General features: G+C 43.5%; 1 protein-coding gene across 5 annotated transcripts; it reads right to left on the bottom strand.

The window, feature by feature from the left end:
- Positions 1-1,421: 1,421 nt before the first annotated feature.
- Tgds (TDP-glucose 4,6-dehydratase) lies at positions 1,422-22,901 on the bottom strand. 5 transcript variants are annotated; one of them, XM_037208327.1, is made up of 13 exons: positions 22,710-22,800; positions 20,537-20,599; positions 20,328-20,394; positions 17,914-18,040; positions 17,004-17,094; positions 10,463-10,605; positions 7,945-8,043; positions 6,676-6,735; positions 6,008-6,051; positions 5,042-5,207; positions 4,118-4,176; positions 3,187-3,284; positions 1,422-2,108 (listed from the first exon to the last, which is right to left on the bottom strand). In XM_037208327.1, exons 4-13 carry the CDS (start codon positions 17,998-18,000, stop codon positions 2,023-2,025), a joined length of 933 nt encoding a protein of 310 aa, XP_037064222.1. In that variant the 5' UTR covers positions 18,001-18,040; positions 20,328-20,394; positions 20,537-20,599; positions 22,710-22,800; the 3' UTR covers positions 1,422-2,022. The 5 variants fall into 5 exon arrangements, 4 of the variants coding, with proteins under 4 accessions (XP_037064222.1, XP_037064221.1, XP_028724034.1 ...); XM_037208326.1 differs by having other exon boundaries at positions 17,914-17,982; XM_028868201.2 differs by lacking the exon at positions 20,537-20,599 and having other exon boundaries at positions 17,914-17,982; positions 22,710-22,901.
- Positions 22,902-23,193: the final 292 nt, after the last annotated feature.

The following is a 23,193-nucleotide window of genomic DNA, read 5'->3' as shown; positions in this document are numbered from 1 at the left end:
AACTCGGGAGGCAGGGGCAGGTGGATGTCTGTGAGTTCGAGGCCAGCCTGATCTACAGAGCAAGTTCCAGGACAGCCAGGGCTGCTACACAGACAAACCCTGTCTCGAAAAACAACAACAAAAACCAAGGATAAAGAGCAGGGGAGGGGGGGATGAGATGGCCCACTAGGTTAAGGCACTTGCCCTCAATCTGTCCTGAGTTCAGTCCCAGGACCCACATGACAGGAAAGAATTCCCAGCTGTCCTCTGATCCCCCAACATGAACCATGGCATACAAGCCCTTACCATAAAATAAACAAATATAATTAAAAATAGACAAAGGGAAATCACAGGACAGTGATTTAAGCACTGTGCCTTGCCTAGCATTTACATCTGGAAGTGTCCGGCCTCGGAATGACATATACTCAGGTCGTGGGCGGAAAGCTGCCCGAGGCTGGGTGGCAGAGTGCGGACCTGTCTATCTTTGTCAGTATTCACTAGGAAGCACTACGGAGGAGGCGCGGATTCCAGAAGACAAAACGACTTGCTTTTAACTCTGCCCAGGTTTTGTCACTAGTGACCTCGGCATGACCCCACGGGGTGTCTGCATGAACCAGGCATAAATGAGAGCAGGAACCCAGTCCTGGGACCCGCAGCACAGATTCCCACCTCCCAGGGCGTTAACCTGCCTGTGAACGTCCAGTCTTCGCCATCAGACACAAATGCTGAGCTCCGGGCGGCACTACTCGGGCAGATCTGTTACCTGGTGGCCAGCTGGCCTGAGAGACAGTGGATGCTTTTCCCATGAGGCTGCCTTCCTGCCCAGAGCCCTGGCCAGCACCGTCTGTCCACTCTCACGTCCCCTCATCCGCGCTGGCATTGCTCTGGCTCCACACCTGCTCCCTCGGGTGAAAACAGGAACCGAAGGGGAAAGGCGCACACAGGACCTCCTGGCATGGGGGCGGGGGGCGGGGACCGTAGACAACACGCATGAATGCTTCCTAACTGAGGGTCAAGTGAGCATTTTCTTGTTATAGTGTTGTCATGAAGCAAGTCTCACTATGGAGTCCAGGCTGCCTCTGGTCTTAAACAGCAGGATTACAGACGGGAACTGCCAAGCACAGCTCTTTTTCATGAGTCAGTTTTGGAGGCTGTTGCATGTTGGTTACGGTGTGGAGGTCAGAAGACAAGTCATGGGGATCAGGTCAGGCTGTCGGGTGAAGTGGTGAGTGGCCTGACCTGCTGAGCCAACTCTGTTCCTTTCTCTTTAAGACAGGTTCTCACTGGTTGGTGGGATGAAATCTGCATCCATGACAGAGCAACGTCTACCTGTGTCCACCCAATATCAGCTCATTTACTTTAAATTTCCTTGAAATCTTTAGGGCAAAGAGCTTAAAAAATATATTATTGTTTTAAAAAAAATTACAACAAATAAAAATATATCACTAAGAAAGCCACAATCTGTATTTAATATATTAAAATACATTGATACTTTTATAAATAAAACCATTGTAAACAGTAGATACATGATCAAATTTCTGATATCAGTTATATATAAATCAACAGCTGATTTCAAAAATGTAAGAAATTTACATCTTACTTTAAGAACCATCTAAGTTAATTTTAAGAAATTATCAAAAGTTAAAAAGTGTTCAATATGCTTCCATTTTGTTCCATTTTCACATCATCAGACCTTAAAAATTAGTCAGGACACAAAACCTGAGACAATCAGGTGCTGGCGAAGGCTGGGGAGCCAACAGAGGTCCATCCAGTGCTTCCACCTGCCTCTGCTCTCAGAACCAGGGGTCTCATCCTGCCCACATCCACTGCTTCTGCCGGACCACCATGGGACTTGTCGGAGAAGTTTGCTGAGGGAATCTCCACATGGAATCCTGGACCAATACTGAAACTTCTGAAGACTGCATCTGAATCCAATACCGGAGCATCCCTCCCACTCAGAGTGAGAGGCTGGCACTTCATTTAGGCACTTGATTTCAGGTCACTCGTTGAGGTAGGATAATGTCCTCTTCTCTGCGACTGGCATTATATAAATGGTGGCTGAACTGGAAAGGGCTCTAATGCCTTTTCTGCATTCTTCCAGTTGTGAAAATTCTCTCGGTACCACTCAACTGGCAGGAAAATCAAAAGACAATGAAAAAGTAAAAACTATGCCTCAATTAAGCAGCATTTCCTGAGTCCATGCTACGTTAGCAGAGTCTCACAGCGGGGCTCATTGCCTGAAAAGCCCTGGGAACAGTGAGGAGCTGTAGCCTTCCGTCCAGTGCAAAGGCAGTCCCTGCAGCACTGACCTGTGGGAATGCTGAAGACATTCGGATTGCAGCAGTCCCAGGTGAGGCAACAGGCATGTACGCTGCCTTTAAAGCTACCTCACAAGAAGAAGATACTTATCATCTAAACACGGTGATACAGGATCAGGCAACATGAGATGAAGGGTCTCTCTATGAACAGGTGAGGTCAGTTTATGGTGTGCACTATTAGCTCAAGACTTTGTACTAAGAAGCCTAAGTCTAGTTAAGAATGGAAGCTACCTTTGCTTTTGGCTTTTCATACTTGAACAAAGTATTTTGTAAAGTTTTGAATCAAGACCTGTTCTTATACATTTGAGCAGATTCTTTCCTACAAACACAATTCCAAATAGATTTTTGTTGCTCTGTTTTGTTCCGCCTTTTGAGACAGAGTTTCACTAGGCAGCCCAACTGGACACGCCACCACCCAGGGTCCAAAGAGCTTTTTACACACACACACACACACACACACACACACACACACACACACACACACACAGTGATTCTTCTTTTACTAGTTTTCAGTTTTCTTCAGAGCTGAGACCCCACTGATCTTAACATGCACCACTATTCTGGACCACAGAGAAAGGAGAAAGCTGCACTACAAGGCATGGGCGATGACAAACACGCCTTTCAAGAGACAAAGGAAAGGAGAAGTGAGCACCCGGCATTGGACCAAGTAAGCAAGCATCCGAGGAACGGAGAAGACTCAGGAGGAGCAGTGAGAAGCGAAGTCCATTCAACTCCAGATGCTCAGAAGACGACGACTGTTAGGAATGAAATGAACAGCTCGGCTGCAGCCGGTTCCTCACGGCTCTGCAGACCTCTAGTGTTTTGAAATGAACTACCTTCCTTTCACTGGCCTGCACTGCTCCCCAATGATCGACTTGGTACCACGTACCTGTTTTCTTTATTCCTTCTTCCCAAGGCACTTTGGGCTTCCATCCTAAACTGTGAATTTTTTCAGACTTCATTGGATATCTCATGTCATTGTGAGGTCTTGCAAAGCAAAGATTTAAGATGACATTGTGAACATACATCTGCACATCTAAGATACAGAATGCACTTATACATCTTTATTGTGATTATACATTTGCACATCTAAGATACAAAATGTACACACACACATTTATTGTGAACACACACTTGCACATCTGACTAAGGAGACAGAATGCACACTTATACAACTTTATTGTGAACACACATTTGCACATCTGACTAAGGAGACAGAATGCACACACACATACCTGTATTGTGAACACACACTTGTACATCTGACTAAGAGACAGAATGCACACACACACATCTTTATCACAATTCACATTAGAACAAAATCATGCTGGGGACATGCTTATTGTGGAAAAATATATAAAACTCATAATTACCAATGCCTGACATTCTCTATAGACTACCCTTTCAATATCTTATTTCAGCCACAATTTAGGTACAAATGAAGTGTCTGACATATATAAGAAAATAAACAAATGTTTGACAAATGAATAACTAAATCACACAGGTACAAGTAAGTGAGGATTCCTGAGTGCCATGCCTGGGGCAAGAAGCATTGTCTACAATATAATTAACCCTCAGAACATTTTTGTGAGAAGATAATCGCCCAATTTCACAATGGAGAAAACCCCACACGGGGAAAGAGTCAATAAGCCCGTGGCTAATAACAGTGCTACCTTAATCTCTGTAACACTTACAATTAGGAAGAAAAATTTGTCAGAAAATTCATGAGTTAAACTACTTTTCCGGTAAGTTCATATAGCTTATAGTTTTATAAGCACCTAAAACTTCATCTTCTCCAGATGTTCCAACTTGTTACTCACCTGTCATTAACGTAGTCCACCCACCTTTCCGTTTCAGACTCTGAATTGGTCTCTTTGATCTGTCAAAATGAAGCAAGCTTCTGAGCCACATTACAAAGAGACCACAGAGCAACAGTTGTATTTACTAGCTGATAGAAGCAGACAAGAAAGACAACTGCCTCACGACGGGAAGGAGGAAGAGGGGCGGCCAGAATACTTTCTATCCTTACAACCCCACTGCATCCAGAGCTCACCAACGAGCTCTACATAAACCACCGGGAGCACCCTGAAGCCTGCGATGAGCAGTTCACCCGGGCCTCACAGTCACTTCCTGCTTCCCTGGAGCGCCTGTTTCTGAAGCTGTGTGTATCTCCGGCTAGAGGATGCACACTGATATTCTCTCCCTGAAGAACTAATGCTATGTCACATGAAGACACACGGTGCACGATTATGAATTTATTTTCCCCTCTGTTCTTTTCTAAGTTAAGGAAATGGTAAACTGTTGATTCAGTGGTGGTTTGCATGAGAATTCCCCCTTGGCTGGAGTATCTGAATCCCTGGCTCTCCGCTGGTGGTGCTGCTTGGGGATGCTAGAGGCACCTAAGCAAGCAGGGCTTCGCCAGAGAGAGTCTATCGCGGGGGCGGGCTTTGGGGCGCTGCAGCCTCACCCTACTTCCTGCGCTTTCCCTGCTTCCTGGGTGAGGATGGGTGCAATGATCTAACCAGCTTCCCACTCTTGCCTCCCAGCTTTGTTGCCTGCACCCCACCAGCACCATTACGGACACTATCCCTCAAGATCGAAACTGAAATTAACTTTTTCCTTAACTTGCTTGTGGTCATGGTATTTCATCACAGCAACTAACACACATAGTGAGTTATTCTTCATTACTGCCACTAATTTGGTGACGATTCATAAATACCCTCCCTGAGCAGATCCACACGTACCAGCTGTATTAGTTCTTTCGCGAGCTGAACGACTGACATTTCAAAGTTGGTCCCAATGTTATAGATTTCCCCTGGTTCTCCCTTTTTGAGGACGGTGAGAAATGCTTCCACTACATCAGCAGCATAAAGGAAGTTTCTTCTCTGAAGCCCTGATCCATGAATACAGCTAAACGGATTAAATAAAGCAGGATTATAAAGTGCAGAAAAGAAGCTTCCAAACCAGGCATGAGCAGTGACCAGTGTGATTCCTGAGAAGCCAATTTCCAGAGGCCCTAGAAATCTGTGACTGAAAAATATCAGTTCCCTTAAAATTTCTTCCTCATTTCTTAAATGATACCCAAACTTCTTGAGGATTCTTAATTTTAAAAGTGGAAAATATGGCTCCTGAATAAATATTTGTTAATTTTATACCATAAATTAATTTTGAAGAATTACCTAAGTTGGGTGGGGTTATACAGGACTATAACTCCAGCCACTTGGGAAACTGAGGCAAGAGGATTCCAAGTTCAAGGCCAGTCTGAGCAACTTCAAAAAGTTAAAAAGTCAACAATATGGAAATCACAGGGCTGGGACGGGTGAGGCTACAGCTTGTTATCAGAGTGCTTGCCTAGAATGGGCAGCAAGGCCTGCTTTCAAGTCCTAGGACCTAAAAATAATGGAAAAAAAAAAAAAAAGAAAATCTACATTTCTATATTAAATTAACCATTTGGAAATCTAAAATCATACACAGATATGAATTTTACTTTGTAGCTCTAAGTTCCATGGCAGATAATTTCAGAATTTACCTTACTAAGTCATGAAGATGCAGTTACTAAAAAACTATCCCATTAAATGGAGAAAGCATGCCCAAGCTGGCAGAATGTTCAGATCCATGGCCTCTGTAAGACCTGATGGCTCTCAAAGATGGCTACTGAATACTATCAGCATAGCAGACAGCACAGGATGCAAAAGTAAAAAGTGACATACCATTTCCTGTCGTGTTGGAGCAAAGATATAAATTTTGGAATAACCTAGAAGAATATTTAAATGTCATTTCAGACTTTGAAAATGACATTAATATGAATTTAAACTCATAAGATTAACCTAAATTCATGACCTTTGATAAATAAAAGAACTCTAAGGTAGTTTGTGATTTCATAAAAACCTGATGATGAAAAGGCAGGTATAGTGGGAATTATGCACCACCTCTTTGGAGATTTCTTTCATAAAGGCAGGCATCACATATCACTTATCACTCACATAAAGCGCCCACTCAGTAAGTCCACACTTGTACATCTCTGCCTAGCTAGATTCTAACTTTTATATTTCATGACACAACTGCAGACCAGTCTTAACTGCTACGTTGGGCAGTATTGGGAGTGCTAGATGGTGCTTCAGAATGGAAGGAAGACAGTGCCTATCCACACACATCCTAAAAATGCTATCTTTTCATTGCATCCCCCAATTTAAAGACAATGGTTAAAGGACCCAAAGGCACGCCAGCTGGAATGTGTCAAGTTGACACTTTAAATCTCCAAACTCTGAGTCTGAAGAGCTCGTGTGCAACCCCCACAGAGCATGTTAATTATGCACAATTAGAACATAAATTAGTTCAGACAAATAACTGCTGGAGATAATTTAGAAACAGAGTTTACCTTTTCTGGATACTGATGTGGTCCATAAACATTACTGCTTCTGGTGATGACAACTGGAAACTTAGAGTGAACATTCAAGATCAATGAAGGGAAGGGCCAACAAGTAGGGTTAGTTTAAAACACACAGCTTCCTAACACTGGTGCCTACCTGACACACTGTCAGCACAGTGAAGAGCCTGTCTGAGCTCACACTCGTAATCCTGACACCCACGAGGCTAACGCAGGAGGATTTCTAGTTCAAGATCCAGCCTGAGCTATGTAGTGAGTTTTCTGTTGTTGTTTTTTAAGTCAGGCCTGGTGGTGCATGCTTTTAATACTAGAAGTCAGGAGGCAGAGGCAGGGGGATCTCTTTGAGTTTGAGACCAGCATGGTCTACATAGTAAATTCCAGGCCATCCAGGACCACATAGTAAGGTCATATTTTGAAAAAACACAGGAGAGGATAGGGCTCCGATAAAAGCAGAGGCCCAGTGGGGAGATGGACACAGAGGGAGGCAGAGTCGGGCTAAACACTGAGGCACTCCACATAACCATTTCCAAGATGGCTTCCAGCAGTCTACATTTAATTAGATGGTAAAATGGTAGGCATCAAGTTGACTCTCTCCATTGAATCAACCCTTACAAGTAAAAAGGATCACCACAAAAAGCAAGAGAACACCAAATACATGGCACTGGCGCTGATAACACTTGTGTTGATTAAACTCCCAGAATACCACTGTCAGAGCCACCAGAAACAAGTCTTCAAGTCTGCCTCATATGGAGCCAGACTGCTGACTCACACAGAGAAAAGCAACTGCTGGGAAAGGAATCTGTCATCCCTCCACCTTGTAGGATTTCCATGAACATCTCGCTAGACCTGTAATGTTCTGTTACTGAAATAAGACTAAATATGTTTCAGGTTCATGCTTTCATGAGGAACTGAACAAGAGCAGGGCCTTCGCTGCCCATGCAATATAAGATTTCAATACTTATATGCCCTTACTAAGTTTTTAGCTAGGTTTTCTATGTCAAAGCTAACTTAGAATTTCAAAACTTAAGTCCACAGTAAATGGCTTCAGAGTTTCAGAAATCAGGTCTGGTGAGGTGGAAAAAGTACTTGCTACCAAGCTTGATGACCTACTCAATGCCTGAACCCACATGGTGGAAGGACGAAAGTGCTTCCCTAAGATGCCCTCTGACCGCCACACTCATATCATAGAACACATACATACATTCGCTCACATGCATGATAAATAAGTATTACCAAATAGTTTCAGAAATCAGCTTTTACCTTGTATCGTTCCCAATAAGACTGTACAAAACACTCAGCAGCGGCCTTCGATGAAGCATAAGGGTTTGTAGGTTGTTTGGGTGATGATTCATCAAACTCCTAGTTTTAAAAGGATACATTTGAATTACATAAGTAATTAAGTAGAAAACATATTACAAGGTCCAAGTGTGTGGCTTAACAGTAGTCTGTGTCAAATTCACAAGAACCTGGGTTCAATCCCAGCACACACACACATGTGAGTGCACATTAATATATAACCATACTACTAGTTTGAAATGTCAATCTAAAAAACCATTTCTTGCTCTGGTGGTACACATCTGTAATCCCAGCACTTGGGAGGTGGAGGAATGGAATCAAGAATTGAAACCCTGTCTCAAAAACAGTCACACAAAAGCCAAACCAACACAGAAACCTCTTGAATTCTAGTCACGGGAAGAGTTAAGTGTAAAGGTTCTTAAAGTCTAGTGTAGGGGAGAAGAAATAGGAAATGCAGTTACTGAACTGGTTGGAGGCCATATTATATCAAACCTATAGTCTCAACTATTTTAAAATATTTTTAAAGATTTATTTATTATTTTTATATGTATGTGTGTGTACATGAGTTTCTGTGCACCACATATATACAGGAACCCATGGAAACCACATAAGGGCATTAGATCTCCAGGACCTGGAGCTACACATGATTGTAAGCAACCTCATGGGTACTAGGAGCCAAGCCAGGGTCCTCTGTAAGAGCAATAAAGCCATCTTTCCAGCCTTATATTTATGCTTTTGAGACAAAGTGTCACTAAGTTAACCAGGCTAGGTCTTAACTTGGGGTCCTCCTGTTTCATCCTCCTTCAGAGCTCAGATTACAGACCTGTGTCACGAGGTGTATGCTACCAGGCCTGGCTAAAATGTTTTGCAACTATCTTGGTGGGTGATAAGCATTCTCTTAGGAAATCTTGGTATAGCTGTTGACAATCACTGTTGCAACATTCTGAAGCTCACCACTGAGCAAAATCATGTGATTATTTAGTTATAAAAATCATGGTCAGAAGAGCCTATACAGTAGAGCTAACCACAAAATTGGCACCAGACAAAAGGGTAGATGGTAATGAAGTTTGTACATCATCCCTTATTTTATGGAGTCAGTAAATAACTTAATTCTCCTAAGTGGAAGGACTTGGGACTAGAATATTAGGACCTTCTCTATGCACCACCCAGACATTGTTGAATGCTTTCTATCAAAACACAAGTGTGAAGATCTTCTAGAAGTAGAAACCAGCTGCTGGCTAATACCATACCAAATGTCCACACATTAGAAGTGTTTGGGAGCCCTTTTTAAAATGACATACACCAATTTTTGTTTTAATTCTCATAAAAATATACTTATATAAGGAAATCTGTAGTTTTACTGGGTAACAGTTGGGTGCTTATATACCAACCAAGCTAGTGATTTGGAGATAATAAAACTTCAGAAGTATGAGCAACTGTACTCGTCTCTACCTTAATTTAATTTTTGACTGCCATTATTCTCTCAATCTGTACAAGATCACACAACTACATTAAAATGTTAACTGTATAGAAATGACCTTAATCATTAATAACTTTTAGAAGTAAGCATCCAATAACTATTACCTGCACAGATTTTTTTTGAGGTTTCTCTCTGGTACTCTCCTAATTTCAGGGCCATTGTACCTAACAGTATAGATATTTGTTTATTCTGAGGCTTTTGCTTTCATATCCTGCTTAGGATCAAACACAGGATTTCACACACACTGAGTAAGTACTTAACACTGAGCAAGACCCCTAGACTGTTGTTCCTCACTTCCCGTTGACTCTGAACTAGATCCTGGCCTGTTCCTCACTTCCCATCAACAGAGATTGACCCTGGCCTGTTACTGACTCCCAACAGAGCATGTATTTCAAAGAAAGGACCAAGGAAAGGAAACTATGGACTGAAGAATAGTTCTATCTTTTTGTCAAAAAAAATACAATAATTAGGAATGATTTCATATGAACAGGGCCAGGCATAGTGACACATTCCTATAACACCAGCATTCAGGAGACAGAGGCAGGAAGACTGTGAGGTTAAGTAACACAGGGAATTCCAGGCCAGCCTGAGCTACACAGTGAGACCGTCTTCAAAACATCAACAACAGAAGAACAGATTCCAGTTTCAGCAACAACTTTGCAGCACTCATCACTGACATTGTAACGTGCTTTCCCGCCCAGAAGAGAAGGTGAGCGGGGTATGCTACAGCCCATGAAATGACATCATCATGTTTTACGACTGAGACTAAGCATGAGATCTGCTGCTGTTGCAGAACAGTCAGATCCTGAGTGACTCTGTACCATTGCTAACCGTCCCTCACGTGAAGGGGTATCCCTTGATAGGAACAAAGGAGAAAGTAGTCGCATTTTGGAGGGCGACACAATGCATGTAATTAGAGCACAGGAGAAGCCCAGAACTTGAACAAGACAGACTTCTACCCTGGTACACAGTAAGTAAGCAGAATATGCTTTCTAAGCTTACCTGATCAAGACTGCCTCCATATACTTCATCTGTGCTGACATAAATAAATTTCTCCACTCTGGCTTCATAAGCAGTATTTACCAAAACATGAGTGCCATAAACATTGACATATGTAAACTCAAAGGCACGGACAAACGAAAGATCTAAAAAGGACGAGAGAAAAACACAATAATTCCGCTCCTGGGACAAAAAAAATACCAAAAAACTAACTCAGGTTTTAAGAGTGCTTCTTTCCCATTACTCACCACATCTGCAACAGGTTTAAGAAACAACACAATACAGGTTGATACATAGGTGGTCTCATGTAGTCCAAGCTGGCCTCAAACTTACTATATAGCTGAGCACAACACCGAAATTTTATTTTGAATTAATTATTGTGTGTGAGTATATGTATGTATGCTGTGTGTGTGTGTGTGTGTGTGTGTAGGTGTGTGTGTGTATGTGTATGTGTGTGTGTGTATGTGTGTGTGAGTGTGTGTGCGTGTATGTTTGTGTGTGTATGTGTGTGTCTGTGAGTGTGCGTGTATGTGTGTGTGTATGTGTGTGTGTATATGTGTGTATGTGTATGTGTGTGTGTGTGTGCATGTGTGTGTGTATGTGTGTATGTGTGTGTGTATATGTGTGTGTGTGTGTCTGTGAGTGTGCGTGTGTGTGTGCGTGTGTGTGTGTGTGTGTGTGTGTGTGTGTACCACACCTAGTGTGGAGCCATTCTCTCCTTCTACCATGTGGGCTGTGGGGAGCAAATTCAGGTTATCAGGCTTGGAAGGAAGAGCCTTTATCCACTGAGCCATCTCCCTGACCCAATCTTGAACTTCTGATCTTCCTGTCTCTCCCGCCCAAGTGCTAGAAAGACAGGTAAACATAAAGAACAGATAAGCAGTCTGGTCCTATTTAATTTGGTCATGTGCCCCACTCCTCGTTTAATACTGCACTCGGCACCTGGCAGCCTCGGAACCCTCTCAGACTCATACCTGCACTGGGCTACCCTGCTTCTGATTACATGTGCACCCCTCTCTGAACTACAGCACAAGTTCTCAAGCCCTAAAAGTAACCAAACACAGATAGTTTCTACTCAGATACATTCCTGATATATCTGGGTATGAGACAGAAAGGCCAGTCCGGTCTGAACTGGTTTGGGTTGCATGTGCAGTAAGGCAAACAGTATCCTCCTAGTAAACTTTTAGGGTCAACTGTCTATTTACCATCCTATATCCATTGCGGTAGTTTGAATGTAATTGGTCCCCATAATCTCATAGGGAGTGGCACTATTAGGAGATGTGGTTTTGTTGGAGTGGGTGTGGCCTTGTTGGAGGAAGTGTGTTACTATGGGAATGGGCTTTGAGGTTTCCTATGCTCAGGATACTGCCTAGTGTCTCAGTTGACTTCCTGATACCTGCAAGGTACAGGACTCTCAGATACTACTCCAGCACCACGTCTGCCTGCACACTGCGCCCATGATGCTCCCAATCATGATGATAATGGACGGAACCTCTGAACTGTAAGCCACCCTAGTGAAATGTTTTCATTTATAAGAGTTGCCATGGTCATGGTGTCTCTTCACAGCAATAAAAACCCTAAGATACCTATGCACAATTGGGTGCACCTATGATTAAAATCAGATGCATCTTGGGAAGGGACATGCAAATTAGGAGAAATTATTATCTGACCTCATCTGTCAAGCAAGACAGACAACCACCAGAACTATGCCCCTTACTAACCAGCTCCTTTCTTTACGCTCTATCAAAACTCGTGATCTGGGGACTTTGAGTACCCTTATTCACACGCCCCACTGTCAAACATTCAAACAGTAAGAAAAGTACTTTTACATGTGATGCTAGGTCCCTAGTGCAACCAGCATGGGGGTCGGGGGAAGCTGAAAACGACAACAAACCCTAAACTAGAAACAAAATAAAAAACCATAGGACAAGGTGAAAAAAATACTTGAACGTACTGGAGATAAACAGCCCACACCAACAATCTACAGATAATTTATAAAAACAAGTAAGAATAGTCCTAGAGTAAAGTGTATAGAAAACATAGTTTAAACAAATAAATGGTCCTTAAGCTTATGATGCTCAACTTCACTTATGAAGAAAACTCAAATTTAAAACTTTTATTTCTCAGATTAGCAAAAAATAAAAAAACTGACAAGAGGGGCTATAGATGGTTTAGTTGTTAAGAACATTTTTTTCCAGGTTTGATTCCCAGCACCCACAGGGTGGCTACAACCATCTGGACTCCAGTTCTGGGGGATCTGATGCCTGTTCCGACTTCCAAGGCTCCTGTGTACATGCGGTGTACTGCTGGAAGACCCCGCTACTTAAGGCTGCAGTTCACTGTGTCCAGAGAGCTCTCTGAGCTCGCAGCAGGACTCTCTCTACCCTGTCTGGACAGTGCCGCTAGGCCCGGATGCCTGGCCTGACTTACCTGTGTGACCTTTGACACAGCTCCTTGCAGAACTCTCCCCTGCCGCCCCTGTGATAACTAGGTGTCGTGCTCCAGCCGTATGGTAGGACCGTGCTGCCAAATGCAGATTAGGTGACGCCCCCGCCGTCGTCCCCATCCTCTGTATTCCCCTCACCCTGAAATAAGGCTGAGCCGTCTCACTGAAGCTGACTGTGGAAGGCTCTTCCCCTCGTGCTCAGCTGGACGAAGCCCTGCAGGTCACTGCTGCTCCCTTTGTCCTCATGGACTGGTGGCCAACGGACCACGAGGAAAGGGAGGCCCCAGTGCACATGCATACACTCGGGAGCACACACTTAAATATTTAAAAAGTAAGAAGAGATACTCTGTAAGTGAGGCTAAACGGATGGAGGAACATACTTCTGCACACAGGAGTGAGTCTACAACAGTTTGTCCTCGACCCTCCTGATGCTGCCGCCCTTTAATACAGGTCATGTGGTGGTGACCCCCAAGCACAACATTATTTCACTGCTACTTCATAACTGTAATTGCTGCTGTTATGAATTGTAATGTAAATGTCTGATATGTGACCCTGATATGGTCATGTGACTACTGAAGGGTTCACAACCCACAGGTTGAGATCCACTGGTCTACAACAATGTATTCAAACCCAAAGGAAGAAAATCTGGGGATGTGTTTCCAAACTGATAAGCATTTATCCGTTAATCCAGACCTATGAGCTGAACTTCTCCCCCTAAAATTTATGCCGATGCCTACTCCCATAGTACATTAGAGTGTGATTATGTCTGGAGACAGGTTTTCAGGGGTGACTCAGTCAAAATGAACCCCCCAAGATGAACACTAATCCAGATGTGTGCCCTCACAAGGATAACATCTGGACCCAAAACTGAGCGAGAGCCTGAACACAGAGGAAAAGCCACCATGTGAGGCCATAGGAAAGGCAGAGCATGCTGGGAAACCTTGAAGATAAGCATGGAACGTCCTGCTTCACCAGATTAGGACAGTGTCAAGGGCTACCAGGTTATGACAAAGAGGACCAGGAAGCCACCAGAACTGCTTCTAGTGGCCAACGGTGGGTGTGAGTGTGGACACCACAGCACCACAAATGACTAACGCAACACGAGACAAAAGCCGTGTTAAAATCCAGGAACTCATACTGATACTTTAAAGAAAAGAAACCAAGTCATCACCACAGAACCCGGTGCACAGGTAAAAAGAATGTGGCAGCGGAGCTGGCTGCCACCATCAGCTGAATCTCAAGGTGCCCTAAGAACTGATACAGAGAACCTGCTCTTAAATTCTGATTTAACATAGGAATGGGGGGAAAAAAGACAATGAGAAAATCATCATTGCCAAAGCTCAGATATACACACATCCTGACCACACAGAATAGCACTACTGAAAATAGTAAGGCTGATCTCTACTGGGACTGAAACAAAATGAAACACAACAGACTTAAAGCTTAGCTAAAAACAAGGCTGGGCGTAAACAAGCTAAAGGCCATGATCTGGGAGGAGCGCAGAGGTCCGGACTTTACACTCTGAAAGTTAATCACCTTATGTAAGCACAGACTGTGTGCTTTCCAAACGAGCAGTGGGAAAAGAAAAGAAAAACAATTCTCAGCCCAGGCTCTAATAGGTAGCAAGCAGTAAATATCACGGACGATCAAACAGTTGTTTCAAAAGAAGTAGAATCTAGGCTGAAGATGCAGGCAGTGATAGAATGCTTACCCAGCGTGCACAAGCTAACTCAGGAAGGCAGAGGAGAGCTCGAAACAAAACTACAGAAAAGACATCACCAGATGACACAGCCATATTCATGTCTGCTGAAAGGAACTCAAGGCAACCCACATCACCAAGGAAGGAAGATCACTGCAGAACTGGGAGATGGCTCAGTGGGTCCCAGTGCTCGCTACTGTTCAAACCCAGCGCCACATGCTGTACACGTCTGTAATCCCCAACGGGGGAGTGCGGACAGCAAGATCCCAGAAGCTCTTTGGCTACCCAGCCTGGTTCAAATAGTGAGTTTCAGGTTCAGTAAGAGACTGTCTCAGGAGTGAGGCAGAGCACAACATCTCATATCTTCCTCTGGCTTCTGCATGTGCCTACACAGGAACATCTACCTGCACAAACACGTACATGTTCATGAACACACACATACACTCACATACACGCAGACAAATCACACACATATGAAACATGACAACATAAAGGTTCAGTTCTCCAGGAACATACAAGAGATCAATACTTCTCATTTTTCTTACCAAAATATCTCTCATTAAGATACTTCAATATGAAAAAGTTAATAGACTTTTCTTTAAATGGGCAAATGATTTCAAGAGTATTTTATAAAAGAAATTTAAATTATCAAAAATGATAAAAACACATGCTCTCACTAGAAACCTGGAAAAATATAAACTAGACTCTCATACAAATGGGAGTCCATCCACCACACAGCGCTGACTTTGGAAAACTGACAATCACCTGACAAGAGTCAGCGCGACTTCTCTGCAAACTGTTTGCTGCAGCCCTGTTATTCAGGACCCTGCACAGACATCAGACAGACGGTACAGTTATAAGGACATGATCCGTGGACAAGAAAGTTCACAGCACTGCTGCATAACACTGCCCAGGAGCATAAGCAACCCAATGTCTAAAACGTAACTGTGGAGCTCTCTTAAATTGGAATATTGAGACAGCAGAGAAGGAACAAACTACACCCACACCCAACTACCCAACTATTTCTTTTATAACAAGAAATGTTATAAAAACCTACATGTCTGTGTACACGTGTGAGTATGTGTACACATAGTAGATTTTAAAATAGCCCAAACAAAAATAAAACTTTCAGGGCTAAATATTAGTCATCAAAACCACAGAGAAGAGCAGAGGGAAACACAGGTTTGCGTCTGCAGGAAGCGGGAGGCAGCAGCCTCTGCCCGCCGGCTCCGTAGCAACGCTGCCTCCTGCTATGGTGAGGGCAGCATGTGGCCACGTGACTGCCACTTACTTAACTGCACTTCCAGTTCTTCTGATGTGTGTTGTATGTCCCAGGAGAAAGGTCAACTGAATTATCAACACAGCATCTCAAATGCACGAAGTGGTACGGATCATGTTAACCGGTATACTGCCACTTGTACAATATTATTTTAAGATGGGTTACATCTGTTTATGCTGTGGAGCATTTGTTTAATGATGCAAAGATGTGTTACACTCTTTTATGTTGCATTTGTTTAACTCTGTGAAGCTGTGTTACTTTGCCTGTCTAAAATAACTGATGGTCTAACAAAGAGCTGAATGGCCAGTGGTGAGGCAGGAGAAAGGATAGGTGGGTTTGGCAGGCAGAGAGAATAAATAGAAGGAGAATCTGGGAGAAAAAGAAGAAAGAGTAAGAAAACAAGGAGAGGAGGATGCTAGGGCCCAGCTACCCAGTCAGCCATGGAGTAAGAGTGAAAGTAAGATTACAGAAGAAAAGGAAAACACCCAGAGGCAACATGTAGATGAGGTAATTTAAAGTTAAGAAAATCTGGCTAGCAACAAGCAAGCCAAGCTAAGGCCAGGCATTTATAATTAAGAATAACCCTCTGTCTGTGATTTATTTGGTACTGAGTGGTGGGCCTCCCAAAAGAGCTACAGAACAAAACCAACTACAGTTTGGCATTCCAACATGGGGCTGGAGAAAGCTACAGCTACACAAGAAGCACATGAAACAAAACTGAAGCTTGTCTTATTCCTTCCTTTCAGAAATAACCATCAGTCTGAATTTGATTCAACTAAAGCTTTTTAAAGCCATTTTAAATGTCCCATTTCAACACACATGAATTAAAAAGTGATCTGTGAAAAGCCCAATTATCGGGGCTGGGTGTGGTTCAATCAAGGAAGTGAGTGCCACTCCACCAGGAAGGAGGGCTGAGTGGGTTCCCAGAGCCCCTGTTAAAAACAAACAAAGGGAAACAATCCCTGACTCCATGGGACAAGCGCTGTTTGGGCACAGCGGGTGTACCCTCTTTCAAAGACTGTGTTATGTTCCTGCTTATTCATCCCTATTCCTGGACTTTGAATTTATTCACTAGGGAAAGAAGAGGCCAGTCATAACTACAGCATAAAACAGTGCTTACCTACATGTGTCTGTGCAGCAAAATGCAGGACTATATCTATTTTCTCCATCTCAAACAGCAGCTTCACAAAGTGAGAGTCACAAATGTCACCCTGCATGGAGAGGTAAACATGGACAGGTGAGGTTTCAAGAGCGCGCTCGCATCCACAATAACCAGGTTACTTTAGCAGCCCTCCACTTCTCACCCCTGAATTCAACAAAAAATTGAAGTCAACCAAGCAGCCAGGCAAGTATAATAATAATGTGGTTCTTCAGCACCTTAGAACATATGTATTTAATTCGAAATATTTTTGCAAATATGTCAAGCAATAATTTTGTTGAATACCAACTTCTGTTAAGTACTGTGCTGACTTCTATCACATACTTGTAAAGCTAAGATCACAAGGAAATTTTTTAGCACTAAGAAAAATAAACCATGCTGGAGAGATGGCTTAGAGGTTAAGAGCACTGGCTGCTCTTCCAGAGGTCCTGAGTTAAATTCCCAGCAACCATATGGTGGCTCATAACCATCTGTAATGAGATCTGGTGCCCTCTTCTGGCTTGAAGGCATACATAATAAATAAATAAATTTAAAAAAAAAAAAAGAAAGAAAGAAACCTTTCAGAGAGCTACACTAAAATACATGTAAAATAAGCATAAAAACTGGAATAATATTGGGAAGTATGTTTTATCACCACTAACTAAAATTATAGTACTCTGATGCTTGTATGTATTTTTAATTCATGTATCTTGTCCATTATTCACAGATTTGCCACGGTACCAAAACTCATATGCAGTTTTGTATGTGATACCAATCTACAAGTAGAACTCTCTATATCATGTATATTCTGGAAATTATCTGATCTTTAACATGTTTGTAACACAAAGCATTATGGTTTCTGCATGACTAAGAGGCAACAGAGCTTCCATACCTGTATAAATTTGTAGTTTTGTTTGTTAGAAATAGGTTCCAGATTCTTCAAGCTTGCACAGTAATCCAGCTTAAAACACGGGAACATGGTGGGGGAGAAACAGCACACAAAGCAAGATCAGCTCTTTCTGTAACAAGTCGAGTTAGTTTGAAGGTCACAAGTGTTAAAACACCGATACAAGAACATATCTTCTAAAAAGGCTTCCTGTATTTTACACCTTTAAAGTTTCTGACATCCTAAAAGTAAAAGCAGGTCACTGTTAATTTTCAGAAGAACTAACTCCAAGAGAAATGCTGTTACAAATCTCTCTTTAAAAGTGTTCCTGCTCAAATTCACCTTCAGCACTGGTGGCTAAAAACTAAAAACATTTAGTTCTTGACAGAAAAGGAACTATCGATTGAAGATAAAGTAACACCTGCTTTACACATCTATAATTCATTACACCTCTTCTTCTAACACGGTAAATCAGTGCATACATTTTTAAAAGAGCTGCTTGGGGCTGGAGAGATGGCTCTAAAGTTAAGAGCACTAGCTGCTATTCAGAGTTTAGTTCCTACCACCTATCTGGTGGCTCACAACTGTCCGTAACTCCAGTTCTAGAGTTCCAGCTCTAACATCTCTGGCCTCTGAGGGCAGCTTCACTCATGTGCACATACCCACATGCAGACAGACAGACAGACAGACAGACACACACCCACACACCCATCATTTATTATTTTTTATTTTCATTTATGTAATTTGAGACAGGGTCTCACTATGTACCCTTGAACCCACAGAGATCCACCTGCCTCTGCTGGTTGTGGTAATTAGCACACCAGGAGGATTTGCTAAAGAGGCAGATGTGGGAGGATCAAAGCTTGAGGGCAGTCTGAGCTCTACCTTTAGAGCAGAACAGATGGCTTGGTGGGTAAAGGCACTTGTCACCACGCCTGGTCCTGGGAGCCACACAGTGAAGGAAAGAACTGACCCTCACAAGTGGTCTTATGGTCTCTCTACATGCAAGCTATAACTCATGTGCCCCTGCCTCCAAATAAATAAATGGAATGAAAAAGAATTCCATTCACCTGTTCATATAACATGAAGACAGAAAAAAATATGCCAACAGTTAACAATTAGTTCTTTGGCTGTACACTTTACCATTGTATTTTATGAAATTAACCCATTTTTATAAATCTATACCTTGCCACGTGGCTGGTGGCTTACCGGCATCTTTACATGCTGCTTGTCCTGGCCATGGCTGCAGTGTCTCCCACCTCAGCCTTCCGCTTCCCAGAATTCTCCTCTCTCCTTGTCCCATCTACTTCCTGCCTGGCAACCTACTTCCTGCCTGGTCACTGGCCATCAGTGTTTTATTTATATAGAGCAATATCCACAGCACTTCCCCTTTTTTTCTTTTTTTAAAAAGGAAGGTTTTAACTTTAACATGGTAAAATTACATATAACAAAACAATTACCGAGCAAGAATTATAGTTACAATATTAAAGAAGATGTCCTATCTATCTTATATTTGTGAGTTTAAGGTTTTATATCTAACTTATCTTTTATCATAACTGAGGAAATTACAACTATCTAGTTTTCAACCACATCAAAGACCTGAGGATATAATGGTACCTGAGAAATGGTAGATGGATGCAAGCAACTTTCGGGAATCTTGCAAGAGTAGACCAAGACAGCTGGCAGCCTGGACAGTCACCTAATGTTTCTCAGCATTGTTGGTGCATTTAAATTGGCTATAGGCCTAGAGTACCTGACAGACCATTTTTAGAAGCAGGAATTCTGAGAGACCATCTTACCCTGTCTTGGCAGAGTACAGTGGTCGCTTTCCTTGTGTCCCGCTTGTCCAGAAAGAACAGCATTTCATTTGTACTGTCAGCCATCAAGGCAAGGGCAGTTTTTTGCCCAGTAGGCCATTTTGTGCCAAAAAGACAAACTTCCAAATGGAAATGTCTTAGAAGCCCAACATTCTCTCGGGATCAATTGGTGAAGCCAGGAGCAATTGTGTCTCACGTCAACAGAATTTTAAGTTATTTACCATTTGTATCTTTTGTTTAAACTAAAAAATTCTATTCTTCAGGGAGACGTCAACCATCACTACTACAATACTGTCCAAGACTCAATTAATTTCACTGCTTTTTGGTTATTTGTTTGTAGACAGGATCTCATGTGTTCCTAGGCTGGCCTTGAACTTGCTATATGGTTCAAGGATGACCCTGAAGTTCTAATTCTCCTGCCTCTACATCCCTAGTGTCCCCATTATTGGCAAGGGCCACTGCAACTGGTCTTAATTCTATTCCAATGCTAGTACTCTTTAGTTCTCTGGCACTACTTCTTAAAAGCTCCCTGGCACTTTTTAATGATGAAGCCAGAAGGAGGTCTAATTGTAGTACATGAAGCTCATTTTTTATAACACTTACCTTGTCAAGATTTATGATCATATAGTTGGGATAATCCTCTACTAAGGAGACAATCACATGGGATGCACTACAAAGAGAAAAGAACTTTATGAGTGACAAATGTTTACTTTCCTAGACTCTTCAAAAGTTTTCCTAAGCTAGAAAACATTACACTTTTCCAATACAAAAGCAATGATGTAACACACCACACATATACACTTTTAACCCACCTTCTCAACAGAATCTATAAACAAACTCTCACATCCTCCTCGTGACATGTATAACTTTCTGGTCTGGAGAATAAAGAAAAAGCCAGTTTAACCAAATGATGCTGCCCATGAATGCTGTGAGTGTGAGCATGAAAAATGTAAGGTATAAACTGGGCGGTGGTGGCACACGCCTTTAATCCCAGCACTCGGGAGGCAGAGGCAGGTGGATCTCTGTGAGTTTGAGGCCAGCCTGGGCTACAGAGTGAGTTCCAGGAAAGGCGCAAAGCTACACAGCGAAACCCTGTCTCGAAAAACCAAAAAAAAAAAAACAAAAAATAAATTAATTTAAAAAAAAAGTAGGCAAAACATTCATGTACATAAAGTCAAAATGGAAAAAAAAAAGATTTAAAAAAAAAAAGAAAAATGTAAGGTCTAGTCAGAGCAAATACACTGACGGTCCAATATGCCCTTTCAGGAGCTACAACGTAATTATACAGATATTACTTCAGCATAAACACCATCATTTGCCTGTTTATACTGACTTCTGCAACTGCTCTCTTGGTATTAGAAGTTGGCTGTGTATGCCTGAAATCTCGGGAGGGTCCTGGACTGAACAAAGGCTTCCTAGGCTGATAGTAGTTGGCACCACCTTGAAGTTTGGTACTGACAGGCCTTCCTGGGCATCAGCGGACAGACCCTGACATGGAGCTATCTCAGTAAAACGAGCTGCCAGATATTTTTAAACACTTACACTTTGGGTTCTCAGACGTAATGGCAAGCATTGACCAACTGTGAGGAGGACGTTTATACTTGGAGGCCGTTTCCCTCACTTTCTAGGGCATTCTTGTGGACCAGGCCTTCCATGAAGTACAGGCACTTTCCCACATCCACACTCCTGTTCATTAAGTGAAACGTGGCTTCCCGGTACCCTTAGCAAAGTGACTGACTGTTGGATTTAAAATGTTAATGCAGTGAACGAGAATCTCTGTATCTTCAAGCCGGAGACACTGTGTTCCATGAGGGTGGAAGAGTTTCCTGTTTATTAACTCATTCACTCATCCACTCAACTATTACTGAAGACCTTCATAATATGGACCAGACCTTCCTTTCTGCGGGTGCTTCATGAACATCAGTCTGCCCTCAGAGCTCATACTCTAGAAAAGGGACAAGGGCATAAACAAGTAAAGACAAACAATGCTATTTCAGGTCTCGTTAAGTGGGTTGGTTGCCTAGGTAAGGACTCTTAAGTTGATATGTGGGTAAACTAATGCCTGAACTGAATAGTGCAAACAGCCTAAGAAAATAAATAAAGAAGTGCAAATGTCTCAAGTCAGGAGGGGGCACTAACCCATTGTGATCCAAGAACCCTGAGGGGGTTGTAGCAAATACAGAAAAGCAAGAGATTAGGTTGGAAGGCAGGGCTTGAGCACTTGAGTCTTCTAGATCTGATAAAGATTTTGGACGTTATTACAGGTCTCACAGAAACCACAAGTATAAAATCCTATGTGGCAGCAGCATCTCACTTTCTTAAAAACAGTGACATCTGTGCGAGGAACACCCTTTAATGAGTCTAAAGAAAACGCTGGGAGATCAATCCGGGGAGGCATAGTAGCAGTGCTCTAAGCAAAAGGACGCAGTATTAGGCCCAACACAGTCAGGGGACAGTGCGACAGCGGTGACAAGTTCAACCAAGGATGATAACCTTGGGCACAAAGAAAAAGGGCAGGCTCACGGAATGTGGGGACGAGCCTCGCACAAGCCGCTTGTCACAGAGGATTTGTCGACGTGTTCTTAAAAGAAAAAGTGAGTCCCATCACGACCCCACATCGTGTCGAGACGTGCTTTGGGCAGAGGGAGCCTGAAGAAAAATGCAAAGAGTTCGGCGTGTGCACCTCAGGCAGTGACAGCTGCTAAGACACCACCTCGGGCACGTACGAGAGGGCGCTGGCTCCCACGGCACTCCCGAGTTCCTCTTTCTGCGGGCCAGGGGCTAAAGCCGTCGCAGTTTCAAAGCAGCCTCTCTGGGCTCGCCGGAAAGCGAGGGGAGCCGGGCGGGCGGCCCCGGCCGTGCACTGAGACCCTCCCCGCACTGCATCCTCCAAGCCGCCGACCCCCGCGCCTGCGGAGACGCGGAGCGCCGCGGGGAACGGCTAGGCTTGCGGGGAGACGCTTCGCCACCAGCCCCGTTACCTACATGAAGCCGGCACCCCCGGTCACCAGGACCCGCTTCGCGTAGCTGCCGGGAGGACAAGAGCGCTCCTCCCGGCCCGGCGCCGACATCTTCCAGCTCGGCAGCAGCGCCCGCGCCGTACAGCGCGGAGCCCCGAGACCCCGGGGAAGTACCGCCACGACGTTTTGCGACACGTCCCCGCCCCCGACACGTTCAAAGGAAGTCGGCTGCAGCTTCCGGGTTCTCCCAGACAGCGGCCCGAGGGGCGGGGCCGGGGCCGGCAGTGGCACTGCGCAGGCGCGGGCTCTGGGCCGGTGCCGAACGGCTGGGAAATGGGGGTCGCTGGGGAGCTAGGTCTGGAAGGTTTGCTAGGCGAGTGGAACCGGCGTGGGAGATACGTGGACGTTCGGAGTTACGAATGGATGTCTGCATTTTTGTACTTCAAGTGGCAACACCCCCCGAGCAGAAACCTCGGGGATGTATGCGGCATGGGAATGGGAAAGTTGCA

The sequence above is a fragment of the Peromyscus leucopus genome, chromosome 9 (assembly GCF_004664715.2).
Source record: "Peromyscus leucopus breed LL Stock chromosome 9, UCI_PerLeu_2.1, whole genome shotgun sequence".
Taxonomy (NCBI): domain Eukaryota; kingdom Metazoa; phylum Chordata; class Mammalia; order Rodentia; family Cricetidae; genus Peromyscus; species Peromyscus leucopus.
The sequence above is the reverse complement of the archived record's forward strand: the minus strand, read 5'-3'. Positions and strand labels throughout refer to the sequence as shown.

What these genes read in the sequence shown, in the direction of transcription:
- Tgds (XM_028868201.2), bottom strand. Translation starts at nt 22,795, where the DNA reads ATGTCGGCGCCGGGCCGGGAGGAGCGCTCTTGTCCTCCCGGCAGCTAC. An exon ending in AAAACTACAAATTTATACAG is followed by an intron (nt 17,095 to 17,913) that starts GTATGGAAGCTC and finishes CTCTCCATGCAG; the next exon opens with GGTGACATTTGTGACTCTCA. An exon ending in GTGGACTACGTTAATGACAG is followed by an intron (nt 3,285 to 4,117) that starts GTGAGTAACAAG and finishes TTGCTTTGCAAG; the next exon opens with ACCTCACAATGACATGAGAT.